Here is a 17,279-nt window from a genome sequence, read left to right as displayed (position 1 = left end):
CCAGCAATATTTTTTACATGGTAAACAATGGCCAGACACACACTTACTCTCAGGCACAGTTTTATGGCACAAGTTGTATGGTTGATTAGTCTGTGAACTCAATTACTGTGGCCTGGCTTAATGGAATAATGTGTAATGAAGCAGACAGCAGGAGCTTGGCCTGGGTGGTGTGCAGGTTGTTGGAACTACTGCTTGAATAGTTGTACAAAGTGTACACCACAGGCGGCCGGTGGCACCTAAATTGGGGAGGACGGGCTTATAGTAATGGCTGGAACGGCATCAACGGAATGGTATCGAGCACATCAAATACATGGTTTCCATGTGGTTGATACCATTCCATCCACTCCATTCCAGACATTATTATGAGCCATCCTTCCCTCAGCAGCCTCCTGTAACCAAGTCTGCAGTGACAATGAAAATAGTATATTCTGAATGAGGAGAGGGTGGAGAACAATTTACGCTTTTCTAAATTGAAATCCTAATAAAAAAGTAAAAATATAAAACTAACTTTACCTCAGTGCCAAACCGAAACATAAAAACAACCCTATGAGCAGAGTAAGTTCAAATGTAATTTTATTCAATATTCTGTCTTTCAATGTACATTTCCACAATTTTATGCACAAATGTTTCAGGCTGTATATACCAATTAATGATGTATTAAAGTCTGATTAATCAGACTAACCTAATGACTACTCATGGTCAGGCAGGTTAAAGTTTTACTTGCTTGGTTAATATGTCCTTGTTTCATCAATGTTACAGCCACTTTGACATGGATTCACACGACACAGCTCATTACACACACACACACACACACACACACACACACACAATACTAACAGAAACAGACTAAGTTCTGAACACAGACCCTCTGCGATGGCACTGACACATGGATCGGCCACTGTGCTCCTGATCTTTCTGTGGACATTGTCTATGACTGACTCCAAAGGTATGACTCCTCTGTCTCTCTCTCTCTATATATATATATATATATATATATATATCAGGGGAGAACAGTCTGATCTACTGTAACTGAGCTCTAAGGAGGTGCTGTTATTGGGGCTCTACAGTATGTGCATCTCTTGTTTTAGACCACATTTTACTTATCCATTTGGTGATCCATGTAATGTCCTAACGGCAGCAAAGATAAGAGATATTTATTTGGGAATGGCGATTCAGGTAATAGCAAGAAACTAAATGTAGTTACTTGTTCATCTAACCTTCCTGAATGTATTTATTGAACATCACCAGAGAAACAAACGATCGATAGATGGTAATATGCTGTCGTGGACTTCTATTCCACATCTGATTATACTTGTACGTAGATTCATATACATTTTGTCAAGTCTCTGCTGTGAGAAGAGACTGCATGTTAAATAACACAAGATACATGATTTGTTTGGGTGGAAAACATATTTGGGTATTTGCTGTTGGTCATTGATAGTTTAGAAGGTAGAACACTAAATATGCCGTAATATCCTGAAAAGGCCAGTCAATTGCATGTATTTTACTTGAATCAACATTCTGATATTCTGGTCATCTTACTGTTTGGATACGATCTCCTCATCCGTGGATGCTGAAGTATACTGCAAGTGTTCTTCAAAACCACTACTTTCTAATTTTCAAACATTTCTTTTCAGAGGCTTATGTGACTTGTTTATTCCATGAGGACTGCATGCTTCCCTGTAGCTTTACACCCACTGGTGCCGTGGTCATCCACTGGTACAAACAGCAGATCCCTGTTCACAGCTACTATTACAACAAGGACCAGTATGGACTGCAGAATAAGCACTTCAATGGAAGGACATGCTTGTTCAACTCCCAGATCGCCCATGGCAATGCATCGCTCCTCCTGAAAAGGATAAAAGTTCAGGACAAGGGAAGATACAAGTGCTACACCAGCACCAGAAAGAGGAACCAGGAGACCTTTGTCAACCTGGGGGTGAAAGGTCAGTGAAAAATCTCACTATTGTCTCCCAGTTTATTCCTCTTCCATGCAACATTTCAATGGACAGTTCACTCAAACCACTTTCTATTCATCAGTAGATTCTACATTTCAAATCCTGTCCAGACATTTGTAAAGAGTTAAAAAGCTGGTAGGCTTTGTTCGCCATGCCTACCCCTGTCTCACTGTCCCTATGTTAACTGTGTCAGTTTATTTGTTGTGTAATAATATAAACCTCTTGTAGGAGAGCCAAAAGGAGTATGGTTAATCTGTAGTGTTTAATAAAAGCTTAGGCCTACTATTGAACATATCACATTTTTGGAGGACCATGTTTGTTAGTGCCCTTTAATCCTGAAATATATATGTAGATATCTTTGTTAGAAATAATACTTTATTTCCCTTAATGGAGTGACGCTGAATGTAAAAAGTGGCCTAACTTACCCCACTACCCCCTACGGGCCTATCACATGACCAAGCCACAGTCACTGTGGAAACATGGTCGTGACTGCAGGGGGGAATAAAGCAGTCTCTATTTTCCACTGTAACACTTGACTGGGCCCTGTCTGCAGTAGTCTACTGGGCACACCATGTTTGTTCTATATACACCTAACAAACACACAAAACACAGAAAAATCACGTTTTTTTGACTGCACTGGGCCTTTAACACAGGCTTAACACCTAACAAACACTTTAGATTTTTTAAAACACTTTTAACATTGGCCAGTCCCTGGTGTAACCTCATTTCCCAGTGATAATGCCTTGCATTACGCCTGGGAAGAAAACACTTACATTTGATCAATTTGCCATTGGCTCAATCATTGGCTCAACATAGCCCAAGGCAAACGTTTAGATTTCATTACCCCACACTGCTACAAGAATGCTCTTTCATGATAAGTTTAAGACCTCATTTTGAAGCTTATAGATACCCCAACTGATGTATAGAACAATATTCAAATGATCTACTTTGGTTTTAGATTCAAGCGTCATGAAACGTCTAACACAATACACTCAGTTGACCTTTAATTTGACCACTTTTTCCATGTGTTTTTTTACTTCACCGACTCCTTATTATGACCTCTCCCTAATTTTTTTGTCAAATTATTAATTGTGTGTATGGTTTACTAGAAACAACGGGTGTCTCAACTTACCCCATTCTCCACTATGTCATATCTATGAAAGCCATAGTTGTCATACTAAAAATGCGAGCATCACTAGATCAGTAGGACCATTACTGATGTACAATGATATGCCATGATTGGACATGTAAACTCCTTCTAGAGGGCTAGTAAATTAATGTTATCAATCTTTGAAAAAAAACTAAAGCTTAATTCTTTATTCAACACTATCAAGAACAATGTTTTCTCTTTTGCAGCTCTCATCCAGTCAGTGAGAATAGAGATGACTGGGGAGGTGGTCTCCTGTTCATCTCAGAACATCTATCCTGCACCTCAGGTGGCATGGAATACAGACCCACCGTCTGGTCCAGAAACACTACAGAACTCCACCATTAAAACCCCAGACTCCAAGGGTCTGTACACAGTGGAGAGTACAGTGAGGATCTTGGGTAATGTCTCTGACCACGCCTACTTCTGCTCTGTCATCTCTGCAGACAAGGCCCAGGTGTGGACAGTCTCTCTGAGGCAGCAAGGTATGGATCAACATCCTTGGATGCAGTGTTATGGTTATAAAACCAGGTCTCTCAGAAATTCACAGTGAACCAGCTGTTGTCTCCTAGATATAATCTAAAATGCATTTTACAAAGAACTGACTGAGCTTGTATTTGAGATGCTCCTTGGAATAGGAACTAGGAAATATAGCTGTGAGCAGCAATGAACGGGGTTCACAGGATGACAGAAAGGACACAAGATCAGTTCGATAACAAAGCAAGCACTGTACATTAAATGGACACATAAAATCAGATTTGTTTAATTTGTCAATAACTCAGCCATCTTTTGACCAAGACCTTAGCTGTTCTCAAAGTAAGTTAAGACGTACCATAGGCCATTTGGTCCTATGGTTCATGAGAAGAAGATATTTTAAGTATTTTTAGCACATTTCTGCATAGCGTATGTGCTAATATGCATCTACTGGTATAGTGTGGCCATCTTTAAATGCATCAACATTATTTTCTCAAACTATTTAGGGACTATTGTGATGAGTCAAATTACAAAATGTAAAGTCCATGAGATTAAGATTTTTTATTATTATTTTAGGCATTAACATTACATTGTCAAAAAAGTGAATTAAGTGTCTCTTTTTTTAAGAAATCAATGCCAAACTTAACATGGTTCATAATGCGAATGTCTTTGACGACCCTAAAACATTTCAAGTTGATAGGCTATTGTGGAGTGGATGTAAATGGACATGTCAATGGACATGTCAAATCTGATTCACTGATTTATCAATAACTGAGCCATCCTTTAGTTTTTCTCAAACTAAGTTAAAAGATGCACCATGGGCCTACATACCAAAGATGGAGGCTATGGGTCCTTGAGGGAAAGACACCTACATACTCTAGGTCAAACGGGGCAATGTATATGAGAGTTTACAACAGTACCCCTCATCAGCCAATGGGTGCTTTTTTTTTTTTACCAAGTTACACCATGGCCTCTAGTTTCTGTGTGCCAAATTAGAAAAAAAAGTTACCAATCTACACTGAGTGTACAAAACAATAGGAACACCTTCCTATTATTGAGTTGCAACCCCTTTTGCCCTCAGAACAGCCTCAATTCGTCGGGGCATGTACTCTACAAGGTGTCGAAAGCATTCAACAGGGACACTAGCCTATGTTAACTCCAGTGCTTCTCACAGTTGTGTCAAGTTGGCTGGATGTTCTTTGGGAGGTGAACCATTCTTGATACACACGGGAAAATGTTAAACATGAAAAACCCAGCTGTGTTGCGGTTCTTGACACACTCAAACCGGTGTGCCTTGCACATACTACCATACCCCGTTCAAAGGCACTTAAATATTTTGTCTTGCCCATTCACCCTCTGAATGGCACACATATACAATCCATGTCTCAATTATTTCAAGGCTTAAAAATCCTTCTTTAACTTGTCTCCTCCCCTTCATCTACACTGATTGAAGTGGATTTAACATGTGACATCATTAATGGATCATAGGTTCTCACCTGGAATCCCCTGGTCAGTCTATGTCATGGAAAGAGCAGGTGATCCTAATGTTTTGTACACTGTGTATGCTTGACCATGACAATGATTTATTTTTAATAATAATTCAGACAATAACTATAGCTTTGATGTGAACCTCTAACTACTGGTCAGTCTGTTCTTTTAGTGTCTCTAGAGAAAACCAACCTGGAGATTTAAAGGCATGTGAAATATGTGCCTCATAAAAGGGGGTTACCAGCTTAGAATCGCTTCCATATGGTTGAATTTTATAAAGTTGTTGACAAAGGGGACACCAGTTGTGTAGTGGAGGGTAAAATCCCTTAAACACTGTTTACCCAACTTTTTTAGTACGAGCGTTGACCCACCTTTTGTGCAAAAATGAAGTGAAAGTATAAGGAGTGCTACTTTACTCACCACGAACAACGATCATTGTTTACCCACCTTTTTTTTACCACTACATCATTGACTGACTCATGACTTGTGACATGTTTAATCTTGCAGTGGAATTGATTGGAGAGGCGGGGCGAGAGCTGTCCATACCCTGCATCGCTCCACAGAACCTCCAGAACTTCTCCCTCACCTGGACCTTCACCAGAACCAATGATCCCACAGTCATCCTAAGCTACGACAGCAGAACCAGACGGACCTCCAACCTCTGGGAGGGCCGGGCTGGACTGGAGCAGGACCAGGTTCTGATGGGCAACGGATCCCTCCTTCTTCACAACCCAGAGAATCAGGAACACTCAGGAACTTACACCTGTACATTCACAGGCCTCCAGAGCAGACACATGGTACAAACCCAGGTCAACATCACAGTTACTCCAATAGGTAGGTGCACATTCATTAAATTGATATGTATATGTCCTTTATAATATTCATATAGAGTGTATTACCACAAAGATACCAAGACAAGCAGATAGTTAACTAGGAATCACAATGTCTGTTTCACAGTAGAGGATGAGCAGAACAGTGAGAGGTCATGGCTGGGCACAGTAGCCTCTGTCGCCTTCTTTGTCTTCACAGTTTCTGTGGCCCTTCCAAGGTATCTAAGGCACAGAGGTAAGTGACTGCAGACCTCTAAATATAATTTTTATAATTATACTATCCAAAACACATAGCTGTACACCTGATTGTATTTTCACCTATCTGTCCTGTAGGAAAGCAAACAACATATAATTGGAAAGATGGACGACCATTGCCTATAATGAGACCTTCACATGCAGGTAACCATAGCGCAGGGGTATTCAACTCTTACTGGAGCCTCCTGGTTCTCTGTTCAACCTGGTAATTAATTACCCCCCACCTGGTGTCCCTGGTCAAAATCCCTGATTAGAGGGATGAATAAAAAAAAAGCAGTGGAACTGGCTCAGAGTTGGACTAGAGCACATGTGTCAAACTCATTCCACTGAGGGTCTGCGGGTTTTCACTCCTCCCTTTTACTTGATTGATGAAATAAGGTCACTAATTAGTAAAGAACTCCCCTCACCTGGTTGCCTATGTCTTAAATTAATTGAAAGGAAAAAACAAAAACCCGCAGACACTAGGCCCTCCATGTAATGAGTTTGACATCCCTGGACTAGAGGGTAATAACAGTCAGCTTGTTTTAAACCGTTCTTGAGGAGGATGACTGTATTCGGTATTCTTGTGTTGTAGATACAGCAATAATCATGATTGGTGCAACTTTACATCAACAAAATGGAGCAGGTCTGGATGAAACAGGAACAAAGGAACATAGACCACATAGCCAAGGACTGTACATATCTGGACCACATACACTAGATGGTGACATAACACAGCCATATACTCCAAGACCGGATGAATTGGCAAGCGATGTACCAGAGACAGCAGGATGTTGTTCACCACGATCACAGTCGCATTTGAGTGAGGAGCTAGATGGTGACACAATCAAACCACAAACACCAGGCAATGATGAACCACAGCCACACATACCAGAGAGTGATGAACCAGGAAATGGTGGCCCTGTACTTGGAAGTTATTCACAAGACCTTGATGCAACAATATCATGTGCCCAAGATGAGATGCCAGGACCATGTACATCAGGAGATGATGAAGAAGTAGGACTTCATCATCTACAGACACATGAAGAGGTCCTGTCCGACCAAACACCAGAAGAGTTGGTTCCTCTGGATCAGATGACTCTGAAAGAGGTGCACATATCCAGGACATACCAGGTAGTAACGCACCAGGACCTTACATAACAGAACGTGGCAACGTGTCATAATGGACTAGCGATTGAGGAGATACTGTACTTCTCACAGTACTGGAGCAGGCAAAGGTCAATGATCACAGCTGATGATGGACACATGGCTACATCAATATCCTCACAGAGTCAGAGTCACGCAGGCTGATGTGGCCAGACCTATAAACAATATGACTATGGCAAACTTTGGGATGGTTGGATTTTTGGTGGGGAAATTAGTGTAAATTCTGTCAAAAATACTATTTGATTAGTTAATGTCGCCCTGTTTGACATTTGCAATGAGTAAACTGTTATGGTAACCTATATTTTCAGACTAACGTTTTAATATATGTATTAAAGATAACTGGGTCAAGTTGTTGATTTTCCTGCCTCCTTGTTTGTTGCTTGGCCATGCTCACAGAGAATGAGACTGCAGGTTACCAATTGTTAAATGAGGTCAACGCATGTTTATCCTGGCCTCACACTGTGGAGGAAACACATTCCAATGGTGACAACGGATACATGAAATGAAAGGGAATGTTTGACAAGTCAGATTGCTCTGGTCCTGGTCCTCTGAAGGACATAATTAAGTTCCCTCATTGCTTAGTAACTGTAATACAGATTTTTACCAGGAAATACTGTTAACTTCCTTTTACCCTATCATATATGATAACATCGGATCAAAAGTGTATCTAAGGAGATGACAAGCAGTATGGATGAAGAACTAATGAAAATATGCTTGTGTGACCCCTGGGTCAGCAGAAAGGGGACCTTTGATGACCCTACAGAGAACTTAATTTCCTACTTTTGTTCTGACTGCACTAGCCAGTAAGTAATAAACACTGTGTGCGTGGCTCAGGGGTATAGTGATCACAGAGAAGGCTGGTGGGAGGAGCTATTGGAGGACGGGATAATTGTAATGGCTGGAATGGAATTAATGGAACAGAGTCAAACTCGTTGTTTCCATGTGTTTTATGTGTTTGGTACCATTCCATTGATTCCATTCCAGCCCTTCCTCCCTATAGCTCCTCTCACCAGCCTCCTCTTGAGTGATCACATGTCCTCTGTGACCATCACATGAACAGTGACAATACATGAAGTAGTAGGGAGTTTGTAGGAAGTTCTAGGGAGTTTTTCCTAGCCACTGTGCTTCTACACCTACATTGCTTGCTGTTTGGGGCTTTAGGCTGGGTTTCTGCACAGCACTTTGAGATATCAGCTGATGTTAGTAGTAGTTGGAGCGAATTACTTGAAAGCATAAGGACATTAGTGCTCATATCATCTTGGTTAACCCAGAACTTAAATCTTGCATAATTATGTCTGTCCACAAGAGATTAGTGCTCATAAAATACAGGGACTATGTGATAGAAGTGACATGAGTTGTATCTCACTTATAATTTCACAGCCACAACCATTTTCTCCTCACACTTACAAAGGCACTTAGCCAATCACAGGCACCTGCATGAAAAACATGCACAAACTCATCATTGCAAAGCTACATAGTGAGTTACACTCTCTCCAACAGAGCACAGCCCAATGGATCCATTGCAGGGTTTTGCAGCTGTGACCATTTATCTTAAAATCAAGCTTCATCGACTCTGTTGCCCTTTTGATCCTACTGGGCCATGAATCCAAAAGGATGGCCAAGCTAAATTGTTCCAGGACAACAGTTATCCTTGGTTGTACACTGGAATTAGGATTCATGTACATGCAAACAGTTGAGGTTACTGGGGTTTCAGGGTAAGCACAACAACAACAGCAGACGAATATCTTATAAAAGTGTTGAATACAAAGTGTTGACAGTGCTGAGTAAGAACTTTAACATGAACTCAGTCATAAAAACAGCAGCTCTTTGCTGTATTCATTGACAGTCTCTCTAGTCATGGTTTTAAACATTTTGAAATCTCACAGTATCAATTTTACCGTAGCTTTATTTTATGCCTGCTATGTTACTGCAGTCTCGGTCATCTGAGCACTCTGATTGGCCAGCACTGGCATAGCACACTTGATTTTCTCTCCAGGCCCACCAGAAAGGCAGAGTTTGTACCTTCAGACACATGAAATGGCAACAGTGTGCCTCCCCGGCGCGCAGGGCAGCTGAATTGGCTGCACCTACCACCAACAGCCCAAGACTAATAAAAAAAATAGGAACACAAGGCTTAATCGTTGGGTTTTTACAGAAATGTTTGGCTATCGACTAGAAATGCCTTAACTTAAGATTAACTTGTGGACACCATTTTTATTTCTCTGCATGCATTATGAAGGAAGATAGTGGTCGTTTCGCAAGCCAATGCTAACTAGGGTTAGCGCAATGACTGGACGTCTACATGTACGGTAACATTTACATTAAAAATATATATTTTGGGAGCAGTGGCGATTTTAGCATGTACATCTTGGTGGGGCAAAATGTTAGATGCATCCCAGCAAAGCCACTACCCAACACAACACAACACTAAACAATACATTCATTGCACAATAATGGTGAGAAAACGTGCTCACAAACTGTTACACAAGCCTAAATAAAGCTGTTCCAACAGCAGAGTGAATCCTTACTACTGCTATACCTGGCTATCAGCGGAGCCCTGTTTGGCAGCGAAACAATTCATTCAGCCTCATTTACTGCCTTTTAAAAGAACATTGCTGATAGTGCTTTAAACAAACGTAGTTTCCACTGACAATTGGGATGTACAAATTATGGCATAAGGGGACGACGAGCGGATAAGAGGCAATCTGTAATTTCCATTAAGACATTAATGAGCGAGCTCGGACGGACGTGGTCAATATAACTATTTGTTCAGCCCTTTGAAATGTACAGTGACAGAATTCAGAACATGGGCCATTCTTACAGTATTATTCCTGTACACCAAGTCAGAACCATAGGATAAATAAATGGGGCAATGAGCAGACAAAGCTCTTTGATGATTACATTTCACTAAAACAAGCTATTGGCTACATGTGCACCACCAAGTCAGAACAGTAGGCTAAGTTATGAGGGGGAACTGAATAGCAGGCGAGTGATTGCTCTGCAACGCTTGCAGTTAGCTAATGATTCCTTCCAAACCACTCATTGTTGAATTTGTGATTTCCAACATGTTGTGTAATGTTTATGTCCAATGGCCGATGAGCACCGGTACATTTTATCTATCATTTCTCTACGTATGACAAGGATTGAAAAGGATTTGCCAGTATATTGTCGATGTGATTCATGATGATGACTGCTTGTCTAGCTTGCTAGTGTGGTGGAAATTCTACCTTCAATTAATAGTGAGGAGATGCAAAGTCAATAATCAATCAAGGTATTACTTTTATTAATAAACGTATTGCAATAAGGGAGCTGTTCACACAACACACAAAGTGAATGGAGTGAGAGCCCATGCACAATGAGTACAGAAGCCTTATATAGTCAAGCTATCTTATGCAAGCATCTGCAAAACATGTGATCTTATGTATGTGTATGTGTGGGGACAGACGACACTGGGTTACGGGGTAAAGGCTATAATGAAAAGGTTGTCTCGTTCTGTCACAACTGAGTGAGGACAATAGGTGCCAAGGTGACAGGAAGTCACTCCAGACATACTTCCTCTAACAGCAGCTCAGCGGTTCCCCAAGTTGGGCAAGCAAGCACCTTTGACTGTCGGCCCAGATAATGTATGGTCCTACCCCTACACACATACACAAGCATGAACCTTTCGCCCAGAAACAGGCTCCAAACAGATCAACAGCCTTATCGCTGGTATGCAGGATATAACACTTTGCTCTGCCTCCAGTTAAGCTGAGAGGAACCAGTTAGTTTCTGTCAGGTCTTGGCTGAGCTCCCAGACATCATAGGGTCATACTACACACAGAACAGTTAGAACAGGCCTATACTAATGCACACACACAAATCTCGAGCCCAATGCCTAGGCTTAAAGAAGGATATTTTAGTACCAAAGCATTAATAAGGTTTAACAGAAAATGCCCTCACTCTAGCTAAGATTTTGAAAGTATGATGTTGACAAGATCAGTCCAATCAAAGCTACTGTTGATATGACAATGACCTTGAGCCTTCTCGGATGGGCACTTCTAATGTAACTCTATGGCAGCACCAAAGAGGCTTGAATTTTCGAGCTCTTCTCATACATTTTGCGGTGACATAGTGTTCCCATGAGTGACAGAACACTGAGCCATGCACGGCACAACTAGAGAACATTACCAATCCCTACGCTCCGAATTTTCCACTGGCTGCCCCACCACCACAGAAAGCACTAAGCTAGGCTGAAACACATTTTCGAGCTACCTTACTCAAGAACGCAAAAGAGAATGACATTGTTTTCAACCTGATATGTGGCACATATTAATGTCAAAATAACATGCAAAACAGGGAACAACAAAAAAAAATTCTGCCCCACCTACCCTGAATGACAGGTCGCCACTGTTTGGGGGACGCTTTGGAACAGATCTCACACACACACACACACATACTGTACAAAATCCCCTGTGTGTCCTTCCACCCCTCACAAAGAAGAGTAGAATAAGATGCAGGCGGCAGAGGACTTGACTGAGGAGGTGGAAATGTCTGAAACATCCTTGTCTTCAAACTTGTACCACTGCTGTTTGATGGCGTTCTTACAGAAGGCTGTGTAGTAACCACAATTCAGACCCACCCCATAATAATTAGAGACTGCAAACAGGTTGTATTTCTTGAGCTTCTGTTTTGGACCAATGACACACTGGTTCAGGTCCAGGTTCTCCAGGGGGAAGTCAACGTTGGTCTGGAGAACTTGAATCCTTCTGCCATCGATGGTCAATCGAATTAAGTAAACCACAAGGATGGGCGGGACCTTCCAGATCTCCACTTTCCTCATGGAGTCTCTCAGGGCTTTGCAGTGACTGCAGAACACAGCGGAATGGTTATCTAGCTTCTGCTCTCTACTGAACAGCTTCAGACAGTCTTGTAGGGAGCACTCTTTAGATGAAGCCAGTGGCAGGTTGTGGTGATTGAAGGTTTCGAAGGTGCGTGTCTTGTGTTGACAGGTGAGACACTGGACAGTGATCTTCAACTGACCATGGAACAGAGCTACGATGATGGAGTCATTCCGCAGCTTGTGTCTGCTCCAGGCCAGGTCGGCTGCCCTTTGGTCATCCAGGTGATGGTCATTCACTTCCCGTTGGTACAGTTTACTAGTGTCAGCCTTATTGAGGTCCTCGTGTAGCCCATCTAGGAGGACAAGCATAAATTCCTTTGCATCTTGCGGTTCATTGCCAGCAAACCCTGCGTAAACCTTTCCAATGGTAAACTCAAAGTCCCTGGGCCTGATAGACTTATACAGGCCAGACCACATAGCCTTCATTATCACCCCAAACTCCTCTACTACTTCCCCCTTATGGCCCAGGTAATTGTTCCTGTTAATATCTTCCTGGTAGTAGTTATTGGTGAAGTACTCAGCCATGCCTGGGGTGTTACACAGGCACTGCAGGATGCAGTTCATGTAACAGGTGCTTCTGTCACACAGTCCCGTCAGCATGGCACCCATCCCTCCATATACAGGGTGTAGGTTACTGATCTTAGCTGCTGACAGCTTGGCGATCTCCATCTTGGCATACACGTCATGACTGGGCTTAGTGGTCTCGGCAGGGACAGGTTGGGCTGGGGGGGCTGCTTGTATTTGGGCACGGGGGGGGGGGGGGGGGGGGGGCTGCGGAATGTTTGCCCCATGGGGGTAGAGGTGAACTTTGTTGGTTGGGGCGTGGTAGTAGCGGTAGGTACCTGTCACCTGTCATCTTAGGCTTTTGGGCGGGTAGAGGCGGGGCTGAAGCCTTCAGCTCCTTCAGAGAGGGGTAGCAGAAGTTCAGCTGAGGGAGGGTGTTGAGGGCGTGTTGTCGGGGGGGTCTGACTTTGGCGTTGGTTGTGTACATGGGGTAGACAAGCAACCAGTTCTCATAGCCTCCCTCCAGAACCAGGGGCTCTCTGTGGAGATCTGTGGTGCTGTCCCACTTGTAGAGAGCATCTTTGAGGCTCTTGAGTGGGGTCCCCAGTCTGAGGTCAGTGACACAGCTGAACCAGTCCAGTAATATGATGTAGTCTACGAACCCCTGTCTCTTCCACTGTTCTCTGGATGCTTCCGGCAGCCTGGCCTTGATCTGGTTCACAGTGATCCCAGGGTTGATAGCCACCTCAGGGACGCTGATGCAGATCTGTGTGGGGATATAGATATGGGACTCCTCAAAGTCCCTGCAGCTACGGTTGTCCATGATGATGACAGTCACTGTCTGGTCCCTCATGATGTGTAACAGCCTGGCAGCTGTGATTCCTCCTCCAGTTACCACAGAGCTTGCAGACCAAGAGAGAAGCTCTTTAGCTTTCGAAGCCATGGTGTTATCAATCCAGTCTCTCCTCTGTAATGGCTTCCGAGATCAAGATTAACTTTCCCTTTAGAAACTTATAGCAGTGAAGTCCAAATAAAATTATATACTGTTAGTGATCCCAGTTGTTTTGTAGTAGTAGTTGTTGTTGTTTCGAATCTTGATTTTAAATTATTTTTAAGTCCTTTTTATAGATTTCATAAATCAGTGAACACGATATAACTGAAAGTAACAGCCCTGCTCTGTACTTTGCCTTTCCTGCTCATCTGGTTCTTTCTGCCAGCCAGAGGTGGAGCTTTCTGCAAAAACATGCACCTACATGTTGGGTGTGTTCAAGTTGTAAGGCTACTGAAGACGACAACAGATGACTACAGACAGAAGTCAACAGGGGAGGTGCATCTGCGACAGCCAAAAGTCATACACTATAGGGGTTTTTCAACAGTAAGGCTCAGATCAATATGACAGTGTGATAGCTTCCGTTGTTTACAAAGGTTTTTCTTTATAATGTCAAAATAAAAATGTTGCTAAACCACAACATTGTAACAACTACTCTGTCAGTTGGAGGAGAGGCTGTGGGTGGGGCTAGGGACCTTTTCAAATTGGGATTGACAGCTCAGGAGAAAATGTCATTAAAATATGTTCATGAACATTAACCCAATAACATTCACTTTTTCACATGTGAGTTCCAAATATCTCTAACATGCAGACCAAACCGAACACGTGCATACGTCTGTGTGCGCCATCGCACGCACATTTATTTTGGTCACCCGCACCAGAAGTGATCAGGACAAGCAGGTTGAAATATCAAGACAAACTCAATTGTATTAATTTGGGGACAGGTCAAAAAGCATTAAACATTTATGGCAATTTAGCTAGCTAGCTCGCTGTTGCGAGCTAATTTGTCCTGGTATAGAAACATTGGATTGTTATTTTACCTAAAATGCCCGACAATTAATCCACAGATAAAACGGTAAACGTAATTCATTTATTGTCATCTCTCCTCCTTCCTTAAGGCTTCTTTTTCTTCTTTGAACTTTATCTGGTGGTTGGCAACCAACTTTACAGCATTACTACAACCTAAAGAAGTGTGGACCTAAGTTCTTCTTTCATTCCCCCACGTGGGAATAAGCTCCTAAAAACCAATGAGGAGATTGCACGTGAGTATATGCTCCTGAAAACCAATGAGGAGATTGCACGTGAGTATATGCTCCTAAAAACCAATGAGGAGATGGCACGTGGGTATATGCTCCTAAAAACCAATGAGGAGATGGGAGAGGCTGCACTTGCAGCGTGTTGTGCATCACAAATAGAACCAATTTCTATGTTAGCTCCTGGTCACGCAGATGCTAGCTGATGCCCGCGAGCAGTGTGGGTGCAATGATTGAATAACACATACATTTATTTTGCAGCACTCGCACACGCGTCGCGAGCGGTATGGTCAACAGGTAATGGTCGCCCCAGCATGAGTTGTTTTATGCACGTGATGTCAGAATGCATTCACTGTTCCAAAATGTGATTGTTATGCAATAGGGCAGTTAACAAGCGCTGCCTGCTAATTATCTACATGCTATGTTTCAGCTTCTCAATTTCAAATTATTTTCGAACAAGTTGTATTTTCTAACAACAGTTTGAATTGAGGTGTGTTCTGCTTCCTCATTAATTCACATTAATTCAAATAGAAGTAGCCCATTTCATTGTTTGAGGCTTTACTGAGCTGGACAAAACTTCCCTCTCCACATATTAAGTTTGCAGACATTTGCGCACTCTTCCACAATCTGGTACATTTTCTGGCTGGTGCTCGCATGATTATTTTCTGTATATCATGTTGTTGTTTCTACAGCATACACCATGTATGTATGGAGCATAATGTATTTATAGTTTTATACACACGTTTTCAAGAACAACTGTTTTTTATAATAATGAGATGTAGGAAGGGTTCACTTACCTTTTGAGTAAACTTCCGGAAGTGAATGAAGGGAAGTGAATGATCGTAGATGACACACTCCCTTCAACATGCATACTGTAAACAAACCAAACTCATCCTGCCTCTACTATCTTTGGTTGATGCAGGGAAAAAAGACACGATGGATCTAACAAACTACCCATTGTCGGAATACTTTTGATTTCTAGAAAGTGTTTTATTCAATAATGTCGATCAATGCAAATAGTCTGGGTAGCCATTTGATTAGATGTTCAGGAGTCTTATGGCTTGGGGGTATAAGCTGTTTAGAAGCCTCTTGGATCTAGACCTGGCGCTCCGGTTCCGCTTGCAGTGTGGTAGCAGAGAGAACAGTCTATGACTACGGTGGCTGGAGTCTTTGACAATTTTTAGGGCCTTCCTCTGACACCGCCTGGTATAGAGGTTCTGGGTGGCAGGAAGCTTGGCCCCGGTGATGTATGGACGGTACGCACTAACCTCTGTAGTGCCTTGCGGTCGGATGCCGAGCAGTTGCCATACCAGGGAGTGATGCAACCCATCAGGATGTTCTCGATGGTGCAGCTGTATAACCTTTTGAGGATCTGGGGACCCATGCCAAATCTTTTCAGTCTCCTGAGTGGGAATAGGTTTTGTTGTGCCCTCTTCACGACTGTCTTGGTGTGCTTGGACCATGTTAGTTTGTTGGTGATGGGACGCCAAGGAACTTGAAGCTCTCAACCTGCTCCACTACAGCCCTGTCTATGAGAATGGGGGCGTGCTCGGTCCTTCTTTTCCTGTAGTCCACAATCAACTCCTTTGTCTTGATCACATTGAGGGAGAGGTTGTTGTCCTTGCACCACACGATCAGGTCTCTGACCTCCTCCCTATAGGCTGTCTCATCATTGTTGGTGATCAGGCCTACCACTGTTGTGAAATCAGCAAACTTAATAATGGTGTTTGAGTTGTGCACAGCCATGCAGTCATGAATGAACAGGGAGTACAGGAGGGGACTGAGCACGCACCCTTGAGGGGCTCCCGTGTTGAGGATCAGCATGGCGGATGTGTTTTTACCTACCCTTACCACATGGGGGCGGCCTGTCAGGAAGTCCAGGATCAGGTTGCAGAGGTAGGTGTTTAGTCCCAGGGTCCTTAGCTTAGTAATGAGCTTTGAGGGCACTATGGTGTTGAATGCTGAGCTGTAGTCAATGAATAGCATTCTCATATAGGTGCTCCTTTTGTCCAGGTGGGAAAGGGCAGTGTGGAGTGCAATAGAGATTGCATCATCTGTGGATCTGTTGGTGCGGTATGCAAATTGGAGTGGGTCTTGGGTTTCAGGGATAATGGTGTTGATGTGAGCCATGACCAGCCTTTCAAAGCATTTCATGGCTACAGACGTGACTGCTACGGGTCTGTAGTCATTTAGGCAGGTTACCTTAGTGTTCTTGGGCACAGGGACTATGGTGGTCTGCTTGACCACCATAGTGTTGGTATTACAGACCCAAATAGGGAGAGGTTGAAAATGTCAGTGAAGATACTTGCCAGTTGTTCAGCACATGCTCAGAGTACACGTCCTGGTAATCCGTAAGGCCCAGCGGCCTTGTGAAAGTTGACCTGTCTAAAGGTCTTACTCACATCGGCTGTGGAGAGCATGATCACACAGTCATCCGGAACAGCTGATGCTCTCATGCATGTTTCAGTGTTACTTGCCTCGAAGCGAGCATAGAAGTTATTTAGCTTGCTTGTCTG

The 17,279-nt window shown here is 42.9% G+C and overlaps 2 protein-coding genes across 3 annotated transcripts; one reads left to right on the top strand and one right to left on the bottom strand.

Annotated features, from left to right (window-relative positions):
* Nucleotides 1-810: 810 nt before the first annotated feature.
* LOC149970373 (uncharacterized) lies at nt 811-7,649 on the top strand. 2 transcript variants are annotated; one of them, XM_090226648.1, is made up of 7 exons: nt 811-946; nt 1,638-1,946; nt 3,315-3,590; nt 5,575-5,901; nt 6,028-6,132; nt 6,231-6,296; nt 6,727-7,649. In XM_090226648.1, the coding sequence occupies exons 1-7, from the start codon at nt 874-876 to the stop codon at nt 7,290-7,292; spliced, it is 1,722 nt and encodes a 573-aa protein (XP_090082774.1). In that variant the 5' UTR covers nt 811-873; the 3' UTR covers nt 7,293-7,649. The 2 variants fall into 2 exon arrangements, with proteins under 2 accessions (XP_090082774.1, XP_090082773.1); XM_090226647.1 differs by having other exon boundaries at nt 6,025-6,132.
* Nucleotides 7,650-10,559: 2,910 nt separating this feature from the next.
* Nucleotides 10,560-13,922, bottom strand: LOC110509424 (ubiquitin carboxyl-terminal hydrolase 8). The gene is given in 2 exon segments (XM_090226646.1): nt 10,560-13,026; nt 13,028-13,922. Coding segments are annotated over 2 exon segments (1,857 nt in total). The 5' UTR covers nt 13,625-13,922; the 3' UTR covers nt 10,560-11,766.
* Between the last annotated feature and the right edge of the window lie 3,357 nt (nt 13,923-17,279).

Source organism: Oncorhynchus mykiss, chromosome 29 (genome assembly GCF_057628025.1).
Source record: "Oncorhynchus mykiss isolate SJ-2025 chromosome 29, ASM5762802v1, whole genome shotgun sequence".
Classification (NCBI taxonomy): domain Eukaryota; kingdom Metazoa; phylum Chordata; class Actinopteri; order Salmoniformes; family Salmonidae; genus Oncorhynchus; species Oncorhynchus mykiss.
Note: the sequence above shows the minus strand (reverse complement) of the source record. Positions and strands in the feature narration are given on the sequence as shown.

Coding starts and splice junctions, on each gene's coding strand:
- LOC149970373 (XM_090226647.1), top strand. CDS start 874: ATGGCACTGACACATGGATCGGCCACTGTGCTCCTGATCTTTCTGTGG. Junction 3,591..5,574: donor AGTCTCTCTGAGGCAGCAAG/GTATGGATCAAC, acceptor TTAATCTTGCAG/TGGAATTGATTGGAGAGGCG. Junction 5,902..6,024: donor CATCACAGTTACTCCAATAG/GTAGGTGCACAT, acceptor TCTGTTTCACAG/TAGAGGATGAGCAGAACAGT.